The 20,704-nt window shown below is 33.9% G+C and overlaps 2 protein-coding genes and 1 long non-coding RNA gene across 3 annotated transcripts; 1 reads left to right on the forward strand and 2 right to left on the reverse strand.

The window, feature by feature from the left end:
- Window positions 1-834: 834 nt before the first annotated feature.
- LOC21395398 (reticulon-4-interacting protein 1, mitochondrial) lies at window positions 835-5,713 on the reverse strand. The gene is made up of 7 exons (XM_024166965.1): window positions 5,323-5,713; window positions 3,899-4,126; window positions 3,079-3,152; window positions 2,539-2,698; window positions 2,273-2,392; window positions 2,031-2,139; window positions 835-1,405 (listed from the first exon to the last, which is right to left on the reverse strand). The coding sequence occupies exons 1-7, from the start codon at window positions 5,566-5,568 to the stop codon at window positions 1,224-1,226; spliced, it is 1,119 nt and encodes a 372-aa protein (XP_024022733.1). The 5' UTR covers window positions 5,569-5,713; the 3' UTR covers window positions 835-1,223.
- Window positions 5,714-7,418: 1,705 nt separating this feature from the next.
- On the reverse strand, window positions 7,419-15,244 carry LOC21395399 (protein SAWADEE HOMEODOMAIN HOMOLOG 2). Its single transcript, XM_024166963.1, has 9 exons — window positions 14,934-15,244; window positions 12,676-12,761; window positions 12,532-12,577; window positions 12,298-12,451; window positions 10,636-10,711; window positions 10,221-10,272; window positions 9,277-9,420; window positions 9,051-9,170; window positions 7,419-8,147 (listed from the first exon to the last, which is right to left on the reverse strand). The coding sequence occupies exons 1-9, from the start codon at window positions 14,985-14,987 to the stop codon at window positions 7,746-7,748; spliced, it is 1,134 nt and encodes a 377-aa protein (XP_024022731.1). The 5' UTR covers window positions 14,988-15,244; the 3' UTR covers window positions 7,419-7,745.
- A 3,290-nt stretch (window positions 15,245-18,534) lies between these two features.
- Window positions 18,535-20,317, forward strand: LOC21395401. The gene is made up of 3 exons (XR_002902388.1): window positions 18,535-18,794; window positions 19,275-19,381; window positions 20,190-20,317. It is a non-coding gene; the product is annotated as an uncharacterized LOC21395401 (long non-coding RNA).
- Window positions 20,318-20,704: the final 387 nt, after the last annotated feature.

The raw sequence follows: 20,704 nt of genomic DNA on the forward strand, positions 1-20,704 counted from the left end.
AAGTTATGCATGAATATGATGTCTTAACCAATTAAATAAAAAATAATTAACTTATGTTTATAGTTAAGAGTCAAGAGATTAAGCTGTAACTTTGTGTCTGTAGGAGTCATTTGACTTGGAAGTCTTCAATATCACTAAAGCTAATCTAGGCTTATCTAATAATTTTGCTGAATAAGTTTGCAAAGAGTCAAGGACTCAAAAATATTTATGATTTGGTCTAATATTCACATTCATCCTACTTATTTTATTTCCTATTTTTGCTTATGTTTATTGTTACACACAAGATAATAGCACTACACTAATCCTTATTTTTTAGTTCTTTAATCACTATGATAGAACTCTAAATGTTGGACAGACAATACGTAAATTTTTCGTCTGCTGACAAGTAATAAATATTCATTAATTAGGTGGAATTTTTATTAAGTATATATCCAAAATATGGCTGGATTCAATTCATTTATTAAGAAATATCGAATAATCTCATTTACTTAAAAATTTGACAATTTGAATTTTAATCTTGTCAACATTTTAAAAACCTTTAGGGAACGTATATCATAAACGACGATTACTAACTACGTGCATTACTTAAAATAACTTGAAATATAACGTCTACTCATTTTTCTCTCTCCATTAATTGATTATCACATGCGGAACCACATGATCTAAATCACAATTTTCTAATTGAAGACGTTAACATTGATTCTCCTATAATTAGTAAGAAGCAACTTTATGTTGATTCAGAGCTCATGCAGTAGCAACCACAGAAATATGACATGTCAATTTGAACTAAACAGAAATTATCAAAAAAAAAAAAAAAAAAAAAGAACTAAAAAGGATCCCAAAAAAACCAACCATTTTTCAAAGCCAGCCGGCCGGCGGACCTTCCCACCGGGTTTGAGCCTGGCCAGTGCGAGCACCGTTGAGGCCTTTAACTATTCCATACAAGTACATCCAAAGATTCAACTATCTGGTCTATTCCTCTTCGTTTACAAAATGTGCAACTATAAAAGTTTGTGTAATAGGAATTCTCAAAAGATTTACAGATTGCCAAACGGAAACTGCAGATTCTTACCCTTAACTTGTACCACTTGTACAAAATGCTAGTGACCAATGTACAGAGAAAGCCTTTATTGCACAATCCTCTCCCCAAATAGAACGAAGATAGATGTCAATAATACGAGTGTTTCCATACCGTATTTAAGTGCGACCTAGTGAAATCTTCTTCAGTCAAGTTCCAGCACAACTTTACCTGGAATATGCTTTTTGTCTTTTGCCTTGTGAGCTTCTCTCACTTGCGTGATGGGAAATGTTTTCTCAACTGGTATTTTGAGCTTTCCAGCTTCAGAAAGCCTTCGGATCGCATCCAACCCTTCTGAGTCGGCTCTCATGTAAGTCCACGAGTATTCTACACCATCGGAAGAACGAAGAGAAGGTAACGGGATTAAAAATGACTCAAAAGTGCTGCGACACCATATAACTTAGGATGCAATAAAATTCTGTGAAGAATACATAAACTAATAACCCCTCCATTGCAATACAGTAATACTAACTCACCAACCTGGGTTGGTTTGTCACACAGCATTGCAGTTTTATAGAGGGAAAAGGTGAAGCTAAATTACAACTCGTACGATGGGGCATGTAAAACTTGCATACTTTTAGCTTCATGCATTTAAATTTCTGTTGTCAGACAATGCTCTCTCCATGGAGGTTTTAAACAAAATCGAGTTTTGGAACTTGTAGAAACATTAAAAACAATGAAGATACAACTTATCCTTGCCATTTATTCTTATGAAAATCTTTATATTCATGATTTTTATTAGTAAAGGAGAAAAACACACACACACACACACATTAATGGCATCTGAAGCCAGTGAACCATCCTATTTTGATCCAATTTCACTACTTTAACTGATGCTTGTTTGATTGCTATGGAAACCTAAAACCACTTACGGTCTATTCAAAAAAACATGCTATTGTGTTTAAACCATAAACACCTATCTGTCTAATGATCTTATCTATCTGGGTTGTACCTATTCCATGAGAGTACCGGTATTGAATCTGTTTCTTCAGCAGAATAGCTGTAGCTAGTGGAAGCCCAAAAGCAAGTCCATAACTATCTGTCAGTGATGCTGCCTCACCCTATAAATGGAGGAGAAACGAGAAAAAATGGAAAAGAAGAAGAAAGAGAAGAAACTTGTCAACATGCGCGGCAGCATAACGGAAAGAGGCCTATATTTCCTTACTACAACAATAACTAGCTCCTGATCCTTACCTGAAGTGTCATGTAGTGCCCACCTCTCTTCAAAAAATTTATCCATATTCTTTCATTCTCTGGGATGCCAATGGTGTCTAAGACAGCATCAAATTTTCCTTTTATTGCCGATTCAACATCCTGTTAATTAAATATTGTTAGCTCAGAAAGAAAACATTCTTGCCTCATTAATTTCCTCAATCAAATTGAATTAGTTTCATGATGAAATAGTCGAATATCACATGCTGAAATGAAGTGAATCAGAGAGATAACTAGCTATACCCAACCTCAGTTGTATAGTCGACAGCCTGCTCAGCACCAGCTGCCAATGCTCGGTCTACACTTTGACTTCCACAGGTAGTTGTAACACTGCACCCTGCAGCTACTGAAAGCTGAATTGCAGAAAAACCTACTGCTCCTCCACCACCCACGACTAATACCCTTTCTCTGTGGAGATCAACACAACGTCTCATTTTCCATATTCTTACATTAGCACAAATTTTGTCACTAATCATGAAGGGAAAAAACATGGGTGCCACATAATTGTCTTGCAGATTATATCTAGTAAATTTGTTACTATATTACAGAACATTGTCCTGAAAGATTTATGAAGACATCCAAGAGATAACGAATGGAGTCTCATATTGAAAACTGAAAAAGGAGAATCCATGATTACTGCTACAAGGACAAGCAGGTGACCAGGTAATGAAAGAGAAAGTGATATAACGTTATATCCAATGAAGCAATAGCTTTCTGTCAATGCCAATGGTTGGACAAAAGATCACAAGAAATTCATCAAAGACAGTATCTACGCAATAGAAACATACCCCTCAGTTATCCGAGCAGTGCTTTTTAGAGCACGCCATGCAGTCAACGCAGCAAAAGGAATGGCACTCGCTTCCTATGAGCAACGGAAGTATATATACATCATAAAGGTTCTTCAATTTGATACTAACCAGAAAGGGGAAAAAAAAAAGTTTTCACGCAGATGAAAATAAACCAAAAGCTAAATAAAACCAAGTCATGTAATTTAAGCATACCATTCGATATATATAGACTACAACAGAAAAAACAGTAGTTCCACAACATAGAAAACTGGCGATAAATGCTGCAAGCCTGCAACAACAATTTTTGCAGCCCCTACGGTCCCAAAATCATATTCCAGTTTTTCCCAGCCCCAAACACCTAACTGATGTATGAACAATTAGATATATCCTCTTACATCTATACCTTCCAGCTCATAAGTGAATTCCCAAACTCGCATTAAAAGCAGAACTCTAGCTCTTAAGGCTACTAATGATTGGGAGTTAGGACGGACACAGTAAATCATCATTCTCATTTCCTAAGATGTGAACCTCCAAAACTAATACTTCATAGATTGGTTGAACTGCCGGTAATGGAACCACACAAAATAGCTCAAACCATGAGGTAGTAGGAATTCTTTCTTTCCTCTTTTCTTTTCTTTTCTTTTTTTTATTATTTATTTATTTTTTTTGGCTTGAATAGTAATAATAGTTTTCTACTTCCTACGAACCATTCTATTACCAAAAATGAGAACATTTGAAAATAATTGACTGCACAGAAACCAGACAAAACCAATTGAAGAAGCAAACAGAATCAACAATATTAACATGAAGATCTTTATACCACATGTGTAACAGATACTGGTTTAGGAGTAAGTTCTTCTTCTGAAAGAATTGCATAGTCAGCATAAGTACCCCTCACAGCAGTTGGATGCAACGCACCAAACACTTCTTGCCCCACGTTCAGTGTCCGGACTGAGGCTCCTACTGCTGCAACTTCACCACTAACATCACGGCCCAATATGAGAGGTAGAAGAGGTTCAAATATTGAACGACCGTAGCCTGATCGCATCTGAACAAAATAAAAATTTAGAAAATTCCATACATAATCAAGTGAAATAGCTTGGTTTAGTTCATAATACTGCAAAAACAATCTAAAACAAGGGTGGCTAGCTTAACAGTCAACAGCACAGAATGTTATACAAATCGATTGCAAGATGTATAAGATTCTAGGTAGAATTTGGACCATAAAACCAAAAAACTTAAACTCAAACCTCCGTACATTATTTAAGTAAAAATGCATAAAAGGTAGGCACCCCATAAGTTAAGAACAACTCAATGATATTTATTCAAAGTATGGATGTTGGAAAGGTGTAAAACCAAGAACTTTAGTTATCCCAAACTATTGTTACACCTTTTCAATGTCAATGTCAATGTTATGTTGAACAGATGTCAAGATAGTGCTACTCGCCAATATTACGGGGACCATAGCAAAAGCTATATAACATATACAACCACACACACACACCAAAGGATATTGAAACATGAAAACTGGGGGTATGCATTATAGCGAATGGTAATTGAGATGAATTGTCTGTATATTTTCATTATCAAAGTATGGAATATATACAGCCTATGAACATGAGTCAACCGTGTACAGCTAATGAGAAAAGAATGTGCAGCTAATGAGAATATAATACATTGATTACAAATAAATGCGAATAAGGAAAGAGTAATAAGTGATATGGAAATAATCATGTCTTGATATGCATTTCCAATTGTTGCCTGTTGGCATGCCCAAAATGTTGGACATCGGAATTCGACCACCATGAATAAAATCCCTCATTCTAAATTTCATCCCCCTTCAACAAGTAGGGCCCTGTTTACACGGAACTCAAAGAAACGCTAACCCTCTAACCAGAACTCCAATCCACTTCCAATTTACTGTACTAGAAACTATTTAGGAATCAATATACGCTACAACATTTTGTTTATTTGACATGAAATTTCAAAAGAACGTAAAGGAAAAGAATATCCAAATGAAGCGTTGGGATTAAAACCTGATATCGTCCTCGATTCAAGAAGTATAAATTCTTCAATAATTTCCACTCCTAAATGTAGAATTAAAAATACTTAAATGACTGAATTCCACTTCACTAGAGTCCTAAATTAACTTCCCGCACCGATTCCTTTGCCCGCAGTTTCTCTGAATCCAAACAGAAGCAAATGTCCAAGAAAAAGGAAAAGGAAAGAGCAAGAGAAGCTCACTCTGGTATCGAGTGGATTAATGGAGACAGCATGAGCGCGGACGAGAATTTCATTTTGCTTGAGATCGGGAACATCGACATCGGGACGGAGCTCCAGAACCTCGGGCCCGCCGAAGCGGGGCAAAACGACGGCTCTGCAGCTGGTAACGACGCTTCTCCGCCCTATCTTGAGGAGCTGCCGGCGAAGCCAACTGCGATTCGCTTCCGATAAGCCATCTCCAACACTCCGATTTCTCAGAAATCGCATTTTTTCTTCACTGTGGTGATCAAAGGATCAAAGTAGAATGAAGCTCAAAGCATTGAAGATGTATTAACACACACACACACACACACATATATATATATAGAGAGAGAGAGAGAGAGAGAGAGAGAGGACGTGTCTGTGTTTTGGTCCGCGAAGATGGAGGGAACGGGGAAGCGCAAGCGCTGGCTTCTTTACTTGCGCTATTTATTTGTTTATTACAAAAAATGCCCCTGAATTTTCGTTATTGTCTCAATGTGGTTTATTAAAGGTTTTTTTTTGTATGGACACCCCTCAACTTTTTGAACTTGACAATTAGTCAGGTCGCTATTTCTTTTTTGACAATTGACCCCTCAACTTAAAAATTTGTACAATTAAATTCCAATAAAAAACATCTTTTTTTTTACTATTCTGATCACGTGAGCATCTGTTGAGGATAATGAAGGTCATTTCTCACCCGATTTATTCAGTTATATCAATATTAAATCATATGATATGACCGAAATAATTGTCACGTGATTAGAAAATAAAAAAAAGAGAAAAAATATTAGTGATTGTAATTTTATTTAGACTTTTGATTAATGATATTGAGATTATCGTTTTCTTCTTTTTGAGCTCTTATTTTCCGTCTAAATTCTATCTCCTATGTGATTCATCCTTTTTTATTTTGGTTCTATTTCTCTTTTTTTATTATGTTTTTTCTCTAAATTCTATCTCTGTTTTCAATTCTACCTAAGAAATGATGGTAAATGCCCATTCTTTTTAGTTTTCTTTATTTTTTGTTGGGATTTCGTACACTATATGGAAGAAAATGAAGAACAATGGAGTTCATGAACAACTAATTTGTCAATCCTTAATGTTCTTTACCTTTTCATATATATATATATATTGTAAAATTAACTCATGAGACTTACACGTCATCATTTTTATTCAAAACTTAGATTGAGCTATGAGGGTGTTTTTTTTTTTTTTTCATCACAATGTACGTGCCACTTTCCATTCAAGGCCATTATTGAGAGGATGAACAATTGTTGAAACTAGACTTGAGCAGTTCAACCAAAACTCGAGAAAAGGTGTTCTTTTCACAACTTTAATGTTTTGAGAGCATAGAGGACAATTTTAAAGTTTATTAGGGGTGTGCATATCACTTTTCATAGTTCATAGCGCATATCAGAATGAAAATCAAAATTCGAGAACATAAAAAATTCACTTTTATTAATTATACACTCACATCCATCCTCATGTGCACAATATGGGCCCGTTTAATTCACTGATTCGAGTTAAGATATGACTTTATGTGAGAATTTTTTACTGTAATAAAAAAGTTAGATGTGACTGTTTCTGAAAGTTTTTTACTGTAACAAAACTCAAATTGGTGAAATAAACATAACCTAATTCTCGTGATAACCCCTCCGTACTTCATTTAATCATTTACATGGTAATTTGCAGTAGACACATACATGCATGTACGTATATAATCTACACATAACAGTAGTATATTTACACACTTTGGACACAAAAAATAGAAACGAATACCTTTTTATTCCATTATTTCTTTAAACCATCAAACCTAAGAAAAAATTAAAATATTGTCCTCCCTTTTTTCCTCCTTTTATCCATATGCGTATATACCCGCATGTGGACCCCTTTCATATCCGGAATACTATACATCTTTTCAGCTAATCACAAATTTACATGTCAGCGCTTATTCTCATAAAATCTTGAATGTAAATCTCTATCAGGTTACAAGAAAAAACCAATGACGATGTTCATTATTGGTGCTAGTTGTAAGACGATATACTTATTGACAGTAAAGAGTAATGTTATAGATGGTGGAAATAAAACATTAAAAGAACATTGACTTTGAATCTTTCTCAACAGCTTGAAAAAGTTTTGAATTTGAATCCCTTTGGTATTTGATGAGATAAATCTATTGATGGTGGTCAGTAAAATAAACATTACATAAAAGTTTGAAATGATTTTAAGATTTCATTATCCTTCTCATATGTTGTTCGGAATCATACTTGTTTGCATGAAAACTGATCTCAATTCATATGCTGATGAAATGTGTTGTTAGAAGCAGCACACAGAGATCATCCTAACCAGTATATTACTCATCCTTTGGGAGAACAGGTTGCCTAACTAGTAACTTTGGACAAAATGGTGGCGGCAAAATTGTCAAATCAACCTACGGCTTTTCCTTCTGGCATTTTCTCGCCGGAAACAATGGGTTTGTTGCTAGCAGGACTTCCGCTCATGATTCCATTGCCGCTGGCAGTAACATTATTTGAGTTCCCTGCATCTACTACAACATTGACAATTTCAACCTTTTTAGGTTCAAGAATTGAAGCTTTGGTGGCTAAAGCAGCAGTAGCATGCAAAGCCGGGGCAACTAGTGCAGCATCGGCATGTTGCAGCTTCGGTGTTGTTTCAGCAGAAATCCTGGCCCTAAAACCACCGCCTCCAAAGTTATCCGTACTACTTTTCTGCTGCTCTGCTGAGGCTGCCTCATTCACAGCATAAAGTTGTTGCAGCCGGTAATCAGTTTCAGGCCGACGACATACCTTCCTTAGCGGCACAATTTCCTGACAGAACAAAAGGCAAGAACCGATCAGTTTCTTCCTCGAAAACAATCGAATAATGAATTTACACAGATAAAAAAGTTTTCCATCGTCATTTGCATCCCCTGCAGAAAGCCCAAGATAGTCTTTAATGGAACATTCTACTATCAACTATGTCCCACTTTTCACATTTTGAGCGTCTGAAACTGAAAATCAACCCTTCAAAAAGGACTCGTGAAAACATGATTTCCTTCCCCGCTATAGTGATTAAAGCACATCAATTGTTACAGGATACACAAATCTATGTTGGATTAAGTCCATAAAATCATCGCTCATGATTAGTTTAATTGAAAATATTTCCAAATGATGTCATTCTCTGATTAGATCTAGAATGAAGGCATGTCAATTTGCTTCATTGAAATTAAAGCAATGTACAAATCGAAGTCTAATCTGTACAACAAAATGTAGCTCATCCCCATTTTCAGAAACTTCATCGTGAAAGCTCTTATCTGGAATATCAGGGCGTAGAAAGATCTGAATCAATTAGATCGTTAGTTTTTCTAGTTAAAGCAACTATTACATCTATGGAGATAGTGTTTTTCCATGAAAACCACAACATTTCAGCTTTCACAATCCTATTGTGAAAAAAGGCGCGAGATTTTCTTTCCTTAGACACAAGATTTTCTTAAAACAAATAAATAACCATTGTAGCCACATGCAATCATTCTAAAGACCTAAAATCATCATTCCCCATGATACAGCTTCTTGAGTAATTGAAATCAATCACTAAAGTGATCATGATCTTAATAATGAGATAAACTTAATTGTAAACATAACTATAAAATTCCTAAACAATCCCAAAAAATAAACGTAACTATAAATTCCTAATAATAGTCCACATCTTGTTCCTCGTCAAAAATATATTACCTCAGACTGATCATGATCATAGCGCACCAGAAACCTACAACGACACCCCCTCACATCATGTCTTCGTCTTTGAGCGTCAAGGACATGAGCATCAAAATAAAGAGCTTGCTCTTTACCCTCCTGTAAATTTTTATAAATGAATTTTCGAAGAAAAAATAATGAGAAACAACTTCTCTTTCAATATTCAACATATCATATTTATCAGCCCCTAAAAATAAGTCTCCACCTGAAAACAGAGAATGAGATCTCCAGGAAGAACTGCAACACACTCTGATGATTCACATGGGAGAGAGCGTTGTCTGACATGCTTTCGTATATTAACCCACTCATCATCCTCGGGTCCAAAACCAACAAAGCGAACCAGTACTTCCTGAATAGAAAAACAAAATTTAATCAGAATCATTGACCAAAGTAAAAACTGTAAGACCGAAAAATAACTGCATTGTAATTTACCAACTGAAGAATTTTGAGAACTAAATTGGACAAACAAAATGGGTATTAAGAGGATAAAAAAGATATTATCCACCTAAGAATAAGATCCGTTGCATAACTATTGACAATATTATTCCAAGCAGTTGGAGCGACTAAATAACCATTTTTATGAGCATCACTCTTTGAAAATTAAGCAACCTCGTCACACCCATCCATAGCCATTTAACTCTCTCTTTGGCCCTTTCCATTCTTAAACGTTCCGGACTTGAGACTTTAGGAGGTCACTGCATGCAACCATTCTACCACAAATCACGCATCTCATGCTCGATTGGTATCATCCCCATCAGCTAAAACATCTATGCCTTTATGCTTATTTTCAATTACTTATCTCAATTCTCACCTGAGAAACCTCTCAACATGTTTGTCATATAGAATTGTGCATAAACATACAGTTTTTATCGTTTTCACTAATGCTTCATAATGGTACAAGCTTTCCTGATTCTGTAATCTGCTTTCAAAGAACCCATACTCCACTAATAATTATAAAAAAAAATAAAAAAAAAAAAGAATACAGAAAACAGAAGTAAAAACTCAAGAAAGTATGTCATTTTACGGTAATGGTCTTAGAGAATGCATATAGAATTCAGAACAGTAGTGCACCATAAAATCTTGTAAGTTAATAATCTTTAAATTAGTTGCAGCTGTACACGCACAGGGAAAATGGTTTTGAAAAATTACCGGATCACCAGACTCCAAATACCTATGGGAGAAAAAGTTAGCAACATCATACCTGTGCACAAAAGATAAGAAAATAAGATGACTCCACAGTATGATGCTACAACAGAATGGGGTACTTCCCCCAATTAGTTAACACAAGTTTCATTCTTAGAAACACCCTATCACAAGATTGAGTCAATAATATTTGAGAAAAATGCATATGCCAAAGGCTGATGCAAGTATGACAGGAAGTTGAGAACCATCTGCCGGCGCCATTATAACTCCCAAGAAGAGAGAAAATAATATGCAAAAGCCTATTTGCCGAACATGTGTTTAGCATAAAGAAGTTATCCAGTCCGAAGGAAAAAGAGACGGATCAAGTTGTTAGCTACACAGCCACTAGAATTTCTAGAAATGATTTGAGAGAGTTACCAACCATGCACCATCCCTCCCAGATTTTGCTTCAAACTCCATTATAGAATTTTCTGAAGCCCCTCTTCCCGTGCCTACAACTGGTTAAAAAGGATGAGGATGAAACAAATATAATTCATCAAAACACAACGAAATTAACACTCAAAGATTTAGCTGTTGAAAGGTGAACCCATTCAATAAAGCAATACGTTTGTACAGCTTGCTGCGTGAACTAGCAATAACAAGTAGTGAACTATATAACAAGGGAAAAAAAGTAAAGTAAATTAGCACACGTGTATGTAATGATTTAACAAGGGAAAAAAAAGGATGATGTCTAAATTTCATGCAACCTAATGACTAATGTATGGGTGTTTCACTTCTTTGGATTGCGAGGTTAGGAAAAATTCTTAGCTGTCCACCTTTGCACAACACAATGTGTGAGTAAAAACGAAAAATATATATTATAAGTCCAGAACATAAGAAAGTGCAAACAAATGGGAAACTTGAATAGAAAAATATGATTGCAAGACAGGGAGAATAGCAAGGAAAGTAAGTTTGCAGTGGAAGGAAACATGGGATCGATGAGGGAGAAAAATATAGGAAAAAAAAAAAACATTATGGCCATTGATAGGAATGTTATTCTTGATTACTCTTATTGCCTATTGCCCTTGTTGTTATTGTGCAAAATTTCATTATGCATGGGTCAAGAATCAAGTTTTTATAGGTAAAAAGAAAAGCCTAAGAATGCTTTAAAATGCCTATGGGGTTAGCTTATGCAAGAATAGTATGAGGCATACACTTGTGTTTGATAACTTTGGAGATGACTAGGGATAATTATGCAGTAGTTGGATTGACATTTGGAAGGTTCAGAGGTAATGTATTTGAATCCTGACGCCAATCAGAAAGTCAAATAACTGAGAGATTAATAGGAGTGGAAGTTATCAGAAAACTCTATGATTCACAGGCTACAGCAGTAAGGGAGCATGCAGTCATTTCCAAATAATGGTAGAAATTTAGATCAAGTCTTATCACTCGGCATTGAGGTCTTGCAGAGAATTTCCTGTGGAATAAAAGCTTGTCCTGTTACTAGTCTTTGACATCTCGTCCGAGGTTTTCCCATCCCATGGACCCATGGAACAAAATTTGTGTTCGATTATTCCCGAAGAGTTTTGGTCTATGCTAGTTGCGCTACTAGGCACAAGGAAAGATGTTTTGATGATAATTTATTATACGTATGACATATGAAATGGTGGCAACTAGCAAGGTGTAATGGATGATATAATAAGAAAATAATATTCGGGATGCTCTCTTGTTAGGGTCGAGGCTAAGCTATTATGCGTGTTGCTTGATGGACCGTAATAAGGTTTGTTCAACTTCTTTGCAGGATTTAATTAAAAAAAAAAAAGTTTCTCTGTACATTAAATGCAATATCATGGCCTTTTTCACATATTACTTCCATTGAAGGGGCAAATATAATTCTCCGGGAGATTAAAGACAGTAAACACAAGTCTCTACAAGCTCTTCTTTCTCAACCCCAAGTATTTTTTATTTTTTTATCTTCAGAAAAAAATATACTAAAGCAAATTCTGTACATTACAGAAAAAGAGAAACATAAATGTATTTAAAAAAAAAAAAAGGAACACCAGAAAGGAGAAAGTAGAAGTAAAACATGAAGAACACACTCCACCTGAAGGAGCCGGTATAGGAGCAGTTATAGCTTGAGGCACATTTCTCACTGGAGTTGGATCATCCCGAGGCATAGATGACACGCTTAACATCCCAAGATTCCTACTTAACTTTGCCCTTATAGCATATCGCCTATTTTGGAACCAATTCCAAACCTATAGTGACGATCCATATTAGAAATAGCCCTTCTAAATGATTTTTCTTAGTGAAATTAACATAATGAAATTCATCATACTTGCTTCATTTGCACCATAATCTTGCCTTTTCGTTCTACTGATTCACTGAAACAAGAGACCAATTTAATCTCTAATAATAATTATATATAAAACATAAAAAGAACATCTACAATTCTGAAGCTCTTAAAGAGACAAAGACACACCTGAACTTGTCTGCAAGATCTACAAGAATTTCACGTGCAGGCATTGTATTGTTATGTTCTTGTAGAATAGCTTCCATCTCCGCAACCTTTAAGAACGGCGCAATTCCGAAAATATGTCATTGGAAGTGTAGCAAAATCCTCTTAAATATTGCCTTTTCTCCATATTTAAGGAAAATATTCTTGCACTAACAACTCACAAATGTTGAACAACACATATATGATACATACATACATACATACACGATTATGGAATGCGTATTAACAGAATAGATATCCCCTTCAGTTATTTCTATGATGTCACAGAGATCTGTGCCATGGAGAATATGACTAATATATATATATATATATGGTGCTGAGAGATTTTTTTTTTCAATTTGGGATTTAAAAATTACATTTTATCACCATATAGTTTTATGAGACAATGAGCTCATCTTTTTGAACTAAGGGGCAATAAAGGGGCTCAATTTGTGCACTTTAAATTTTTAGGTATTTAATATTCCGAATTTCTTTTAAATTTATTGTCTTTCTCCTTTTTTTTTAATTTTAAAATTCAAAATCAAATCCATCATTTGGATAGAATTTATTATGATTTGATTTGTTTAGACTGATCTTCTAATCTCAAAAGAAATTAAAATTCCTTTTTTTTGCTAACAATTTAATTTCAAAAGAAACTCAAATTTCTCTTACCCTCCTCCTTTCTACACATTTCTTCTTCTTTTATATATGTATACATACATTACGCTGCAAAATAAAACATTACAGGAGCAACTTTTATATATATATATATATATAAAAGTTGCACCTGCAATGTTTTGTTTTGTAGCGTAATGTGTACACATTACGCTGCAAAGAAAAAAAAAATCAGGTGCAACTTTATATATATATATATATATATAGATACACATATATATACACGTGAACATCAATTCCCATCACACCCACGGCTTTATGTGTGTATGTGCGTTTTGGTGCACTGTGAAGGAATTGAATGTGACGTTTGTTTCCTTTTTTTTTTTTATCTTCCTTTTTTTATTGTTTGTTTTTGTAAGTATAATACGATTCATGTGAATATTTTTATATAAATTATATGCACATAATTTTTCATATTTTTCACTCGAATTATACTCAAAACAATCGTAGTAAATAATTTAAAAAACTTTTAATCCTTGATTTTTTTTGAAATCACATTTGACTTATATAGATTTTTAAAAAGAAATCCAAGTCTTAATGATAATCATAGGATTGTGATAAGAATGAGAAATCACACACCATGAGTGCATTAGAAATTTGTTAAGAGTATTACAAATAAAAAATCTCACACCATAAGGCGTATATAAGATTTATCTTCGTGGAGAGTGTCAAGGAGTAAATCACAGTCTCACACTTTAAAGTGTATATAGGGTTTGATTTAAATGTACTGTAACACAAAAAACTAAAATTATTAGGAATGTTTGGTTGGAGAATTCAAACCCTGATTCGAATCATAGTTCATGATTCGTTACAATATTTTCTCTTATAAAAAATACACATAAATTAAAAATAATTTTAATTCATGAATTAAATATCTCTTTAACGTAAAAAATGACTAAAATATCAAAATTATGTATTTATTTTGTTGTTTTAAAATATCACATATGTATATTTTTTCTCTCACTTCTCTTCTGCACACACGCACTTTTTTTTTCTTTCTTTCTCTCACCTCTTTTGCACACACGTCTGCACAGAGTCTTTTTTTGTTTTCTTCTCACGTTTTTTCTCACAACACACCTACAGCTTTCTATATATATATATATATATATATTTTTTTTTTTTTTTTTCTCTCTTTTTCCCTCCTTTTCCATGATATGACAAAAAAAAAGGATGAAATTTTCTTTGTGAGTTGTTAGAGAAACAAAATATTTTGATAATATAGTCTGATTATTTACAAAGAGAATTTTCGCTAAAAAAACAAATTCTAAAACTGAAAAACAAGATATCAAGAGTTAAAAAAAGGGGCAATTGAGCCGACCCATTTAAGAAATCCAACTCAAACTTACAAAATTTTGCTCTAAAACAAAATCTAATTAATCGAAATACACAAAAAGGTTACAGATTCCAAGTTTAAATTCGAGTTCTCGAATCAAAAACTGCAAATGCCCATCCAGAAATCTCAACTCTACTTTATTAAAACAAAAAAATAAAAATAAAAATCACATTCCCGAGTTTAGATTACACAATGTCAAGCAAACCGAAAAACAGAAGATGAGAGAGAGTAAAACCTCGGAAGCCGTGAAGCGGAAGGCAGGGCCTCCATTACCGGGAGGCCTACCCATCGGAGCTTCTCCCTCCCTCTCTCTCTCTCTCTCTCTCTCTCTCTCTCTCTCTCTCTCTCTCTCTCCTCCCAACTGAAGAATCCAATAGAGAGAGACTGTTGATTCTTTGTCGATTACCAACTTCTTCTTGTTTATCAAAAGCCGAGCTTTGGATTCGGACAAGACGAGACAAATTTGGTTCGAAATCTAGAATGAATTTTCGTTGGAGAGAGAGAGAGTAGTATTTATAGAAGGAGAAACAGAAAGGAAAAGGGATTTGAAATCAGGGGCAAGGTCAGGTGACTCTCGAGAGTCCAAACACGAGAGGAGTTTTTCAACTCTTTTTTTTTTTTTTTTGGACCTTTTTTGTTTTAATCGTGTAACATGGTTAAGGGTACTATCGTCCATTTGCACAATATTATTCTTCGGAAAAATTTGTAAGAGAATGTTTGTTTCATGTATCCGTTTTCAATTTTAAATTATGGTTTATAATTGTTCATAATATTTTTTTTTATAAAAATTTTAAATTTTAAAAATTAAAATTATGAATATGAAACGGACCTTAAAATTATTTTCATAAATACTCTGAAGTACTACTTCTTTTTAAGTTGTCTATATTTTAAAACCGTTCAAAATGTCTTTTAATCTATAAAAAAATTGTTTAAAATGCTCTTTTTATCTAATTCCGTCCGTAATAACAAATCTGCTGATTTGGAATGCATTATGTTAACTAGAACCTTTTTTTTTTTTTGCTGAAAAAACTAAAACCATTAAATTCTAATAAAATATATCAAAATGAATTAAGTATTAAAGATATCAATAAAAAAAACTTTATTTCAGAAGAGGAAAAAACTACCATGGATTAAGTTTCTAATTAAATTCAATAATGTATTTCGTTCAATATGGTTTACGGCTCAATTGTTTCTTAAGAGCTACGGTGTTATAAACTCTATTATTAATTACTTCTTAAAGCAAAAATTATAGGATTAGCTAGTCTTCTAGTGCTATAAATCCTAATAGTTAGTGCGTCTTGTGTACGGTAAGGTGGTGAAATTTGCTGACCCCGTTTATTTCGCTGATTCAAGTTTAAAATTCGAGTTTTGCTACAGTAAAAAACTCTCAAAAATAGTCACATCTAACTTTTTTGCTACAGTAAAAAGTTCTTACACAACATCACATCTCAATTCGAATTAAAAACTCGAACTAACGAACCGAACGGTAGAGTGCGAAATTTATTCATTTTTTCATAACTTTCATCTTGTTCTTTTTTTATCTTCTTCAAACATTCAAGTAAGTATTTTAATATTTGACATCAACTTGTATAGCTATTGTTTACGCATATTCTTATTGTCAAGCCAAGGTTTCATTGCTTTTATTATTATTATTTTTTTAAGTGAACACATCTCCTAATAAATACTAGGGAAAATACAGGATATATGCTTTTGTTATTATTTTTTTAAGTGAACACATCTCCTAATAAATACTAGGGAAAATACAGGATATATGCTTTTGTTATTATTTTTTTAAGTGAACACATCTCCTAATAAATACTAGGGAAAATACAGGATATAGTATATTTGATAGATACTTTTAAAGTAAATAGCATAATTTATCAAACGTGATAGATGAAATAGCATAATTAGGTTTCGTTCATTTCACCGATTTGAGTTTTCAGTTTTTACCGATTTGAGTTTTCAGTTTTAAGTTTTTATAATAAAAATTTTTTTAAAAATGTCACATATAACTTTTTCTGTTACAGTGAAAAGCTCTAAAAAATGTCACATCTCAATTCAAATTAAAAACTCAAATTCACAAAATGAACGAGGCCTTAAGAGGTTATTTGGTTGGGAGATTCGTATCCCGATTCGAATCATGATTCATGATTTGTTATAATATTTTCTCTATTAAAAAATACACATAAATTAAAAATAATTTTAATCTCATTATTCTAATTCATGAACCAAACGTCTCCTAATTATTACCCCAACTAAGGGTCCGTTTAGTTTGCTGATTCGAATTTTTAATTCGAATTAAGATGTGATTTTATGTGAGAGTTTTTTACTGTAATAAAAAAATTAGATGTGATTATTTATGAGAACTTTTTACTATAATAAAACTCGAATTAACGAAATGAACAGCCTAAACCTATCCTTTCACTTTCTGTTTCCATTTTTCCCTCTTTCTCACGAGATTCTTCTCTCTCTCTTTCTACGGATCTGCTCACTACTCAGACACTTACAAACATCGCTGACCAGATCGCAACGACGACGACGAGACGGCGGTGGCGACATGACGAGACGCTAACCATCGAGCACCGTCGTGATCTCCGGAAGCTGCACCTCCAATCTCGGCGACTTCGATCTCGCGAATTTCTCCCTCTCTCCACCATCGCGTTCTCTGAAAACCGTGCCTCCGGTCTCGACAACTTCGATCTCTCTGCCGTCGCGATCTTCTGAACTTCGCAGCCGGCGACCCTCTCTCTCTATTCGCCGCGTGATCTCCAGAACCCGCACCTTCGAATCTCGTGAATTTCTCTTTCTCCGCCTTCCCGTTCGCCGAAACTTGAGCCTCCGATCTCGGCCACTCTGATCTCACGATTCTCTTTCTCCGCCGTCACAGATCGGTTTCGGGAACTCGCAACCTCCGTCGCAAAGCAAATCCAGGCTAGACCCCCACCGCCGTGAACTTTTCCGGTGCCGTATGAGAAGGCCAATACAATTTCTGAGTTTTTTGGTGTATTTTGCTGAGAAGGCCAAATAGATTTTTTTTTTTTTTTTTTGTGTTTTTTCATGATTTAAGTTTGTTTTTTTTTTTTTTTTTATTGTGATTCTGAGATTGAGATTGTGATTTTCTGGATATGATTTTACTTGTGAATTTTATAGTTCTGTTTTGTTATTTCTAGATCTGAATGAACTTGCGGTTTTTGTAGTTGTTATCGTTGTTATCTTTTTTGTGGAGCAGTCATCTTGCAGAGCAAGTCATCTTACAGAGCAAGTCATCTTGCAGAACAAGCTTTCTGTTAGTTTGAACCAGCTTTCTGTTAGTTTAGTTAAGCTTTCTGTTTGTTTTGCTATCTTGCTTTCTGTTTGTTTTGTTTCCACTCGTAATTTATATGTAGACTTTGGTTCACGGAAGAATTATTCTTAATTTATGTATTTTTTTTAAAAAAAATATTGTAACGAATCACAAATTATAATTTAAATTATTATATGAATACACTAATCAAATAAAAATATGTAATAATATACAGAATTCCTCAAACATTTTTGTTAGTAAGGTCCTGTTTATTTTATCGATTTGAGTTTAAAATTTGAGTTTTGTTATAGTAAAAAACTCTCAGAAACAGTTATATTTATTTTTTTTATTATAATAAAAAAACTCTCATAAAGTTACATCTCAACTCAAATCAGTGAATTAAAGGACGTAAATTTCTTTGTACTGTTTTAGAATTATTATTACTTCTAACCCAAGTCAAATATATCACACACACACACTACATATAGCAACAACCGAAGTTCACTTCTTCAGTTCTCACAACTGCAAAATCTCTCTCTCTCTTCATCAGAACAAAAGTCTCTCTTTCTCCAAGTCTCTTTACTGCTGCAGTTTACAGTTTCCACAATGGGGTTTCTTCCCAATGGTAGAGGTGGAGGTGAAGGCCGAGGCCGACGTCCTACGAATAATGTTTGGGTGAGGCTCGGAGGTCCGACAAAAGAACGAAACCAAAACGATGTGAGAAAAGATACACTTTGCAAGTTTTGGGCCACTGGACGTTGCTTCAAAGGAAATCGCTGCCCCTACATGCATTCCCAGTCTCATGGTATTGAGGTAATCTCTCTTCCTTCTCTTTCTTTTCTTTTCTTCAAAGTTTGAATAAATATTTAAAGATTTAAACAATAGATTCATGTTCGAATGACTTGAAAGCTTTGGTAAAATTGCTCATAAAGTGGATTTAGGAGATTTTTGGATATATATAAAAAAAAAAAAAAAAAAAAAAAAAACTTGGTTTACCATTTACATGGCTTAAATTGGTTTTCAATTCTCTTGTTTAGGATTAGTGAAGCTTGTATTTAATCTACATCACTTGTAGTGAAACTTGCAGCAAATTTAGCCCAATTGTTCTTCTCTATTCTTCTTTTGGGAGAGTATGTTGAACAGGATTGAACTAAACAATGTTATGGATACAAAGGAGATGGATACAGGGCTAGACACGTTCTTATAAGATTCATCAACTTCTTTATTGAGACTTTGAAATGCTAATTTTGTTTAATTTTTTTTTTAATTTTTTTAATTGAATGTGCTGAGCAGACACAAAGATTGCGCATTCTTCTGAAAGAGACAAGCTAAAGTCAGACGACAACAAGAAGGAGATGCCAATTTGTAAATTAATTGCACCACTGCAAAGGCACACTGGGGTAATCCTCTCTTCCTTCATTTTATTTTATTGTGCGTTTTTTCTTTGTTTTTCTTGTTGTTTTCCTCTTTTGCTCTCTACTTCTTTTGTTTGACTATTGATTGTTATCTTGTTCATTAACGTTTTTATTCATATTGTGCATTTTATTGCGGAACATATATTCTGGAGCATAAACACATAAATCTCAGTTGAACAATAAACTACTTAATTTATGACTCTTACAAACAAGAGAAGCCTAAAATATGGAGACACATGAACCTAGAGTCCTGATCAGAGACTAGGGCCCGTTTAGTTCGTTGATTCGAGTTGAGATGTGATTTTATGTGAGAGCTTTTTACTGTAGTAAAAAAGTTAGATGTGATTGTTTGTGAGAACTTTTTACTGTAGCAAAACTCGAATTCTAATCTCGAATCAGCGAAATGAACGGGGCCAACTTCATTCAAGTTTTTGTTTATTTGTTTTTATTTATACTCAAAACCAGATAAAACCTGATTGGCAAGTGTGCAAAATAATTTCAAAGCCTAGGAATCCATTCAAAGGACTATTGACATCTTGTTCAATATCGTTTTATTCATTCGGTCTGGTTTGTTTCGATTTGCCTCTATTTTGGATTTTGCTAGATATGTTTGTATGTTTTATTTGAGATTAAAAGTTTATTTTAATACAAAGAATCTTTGTTACTCCTCTTTTTTTTTTTGGTTATGTTTTTTTATTGACTAGTCATCAGCTATTCTTTTTGTAAGAGATTGCTAACAGCTTCTTCATTCTGACTTCTAAATGCTAATTTGGTTTAAATTTTTTATTGCTAGTTCAATGTGTGTGAGCAAGCAGACACGGATATTGCATATCCTCCCGCCGGAGACGAGCCAAAGACGGACAATAACATGGAGATGCTTTGCAATGTTTCCATTATTGCAACTCTCCAAGGACACACCAAGGTAATCGTCTCAGCTTTTTGTTTTTTATTATTATTATTTTTTATTTTTTAAATATCCTCTCGTAGTTTTCTATGGTATGTTATATTCGTTTGTTTTTGACTATTCATATCTTGCCCATTAATGTTTTATGTGATATAGTCTATTTTGCTTTAAATTTCTTTGTCTTCATACAACACTTAAAAATGCCAGTTTGGTAGCGCCGCCGTAAATTTTAGAAAAATTACTGTTAATTGTATTAAAAAAACACAGTTGTTATAAAAAATAATTGAGTGTTTAGTAAATTGTAATTATACAAGTATTGATTTTAAGAGTATTATACGTATTATGAAAGTTTCATTAATTGTACTTCAAGGTAATTACCGCATAATCTAAAAGTGAAAGTTACT

Source organism: Morus notabilis, unplaced genomic scaffold (assembly GCF_000414095.1).
Source record: "Morus notabilis unplaced genomic scaffold, ASM41409v2 Scaffold692, whole genome shotgun sequence".
In the NCBI taxonomy this organism is placed as follows: domain Eukaryota; kingdom Viridiplantae; phylum Streptophyta; class Magnoliopsida; order Rosales; family Moraceae; genus Morus; species Morus notabilis.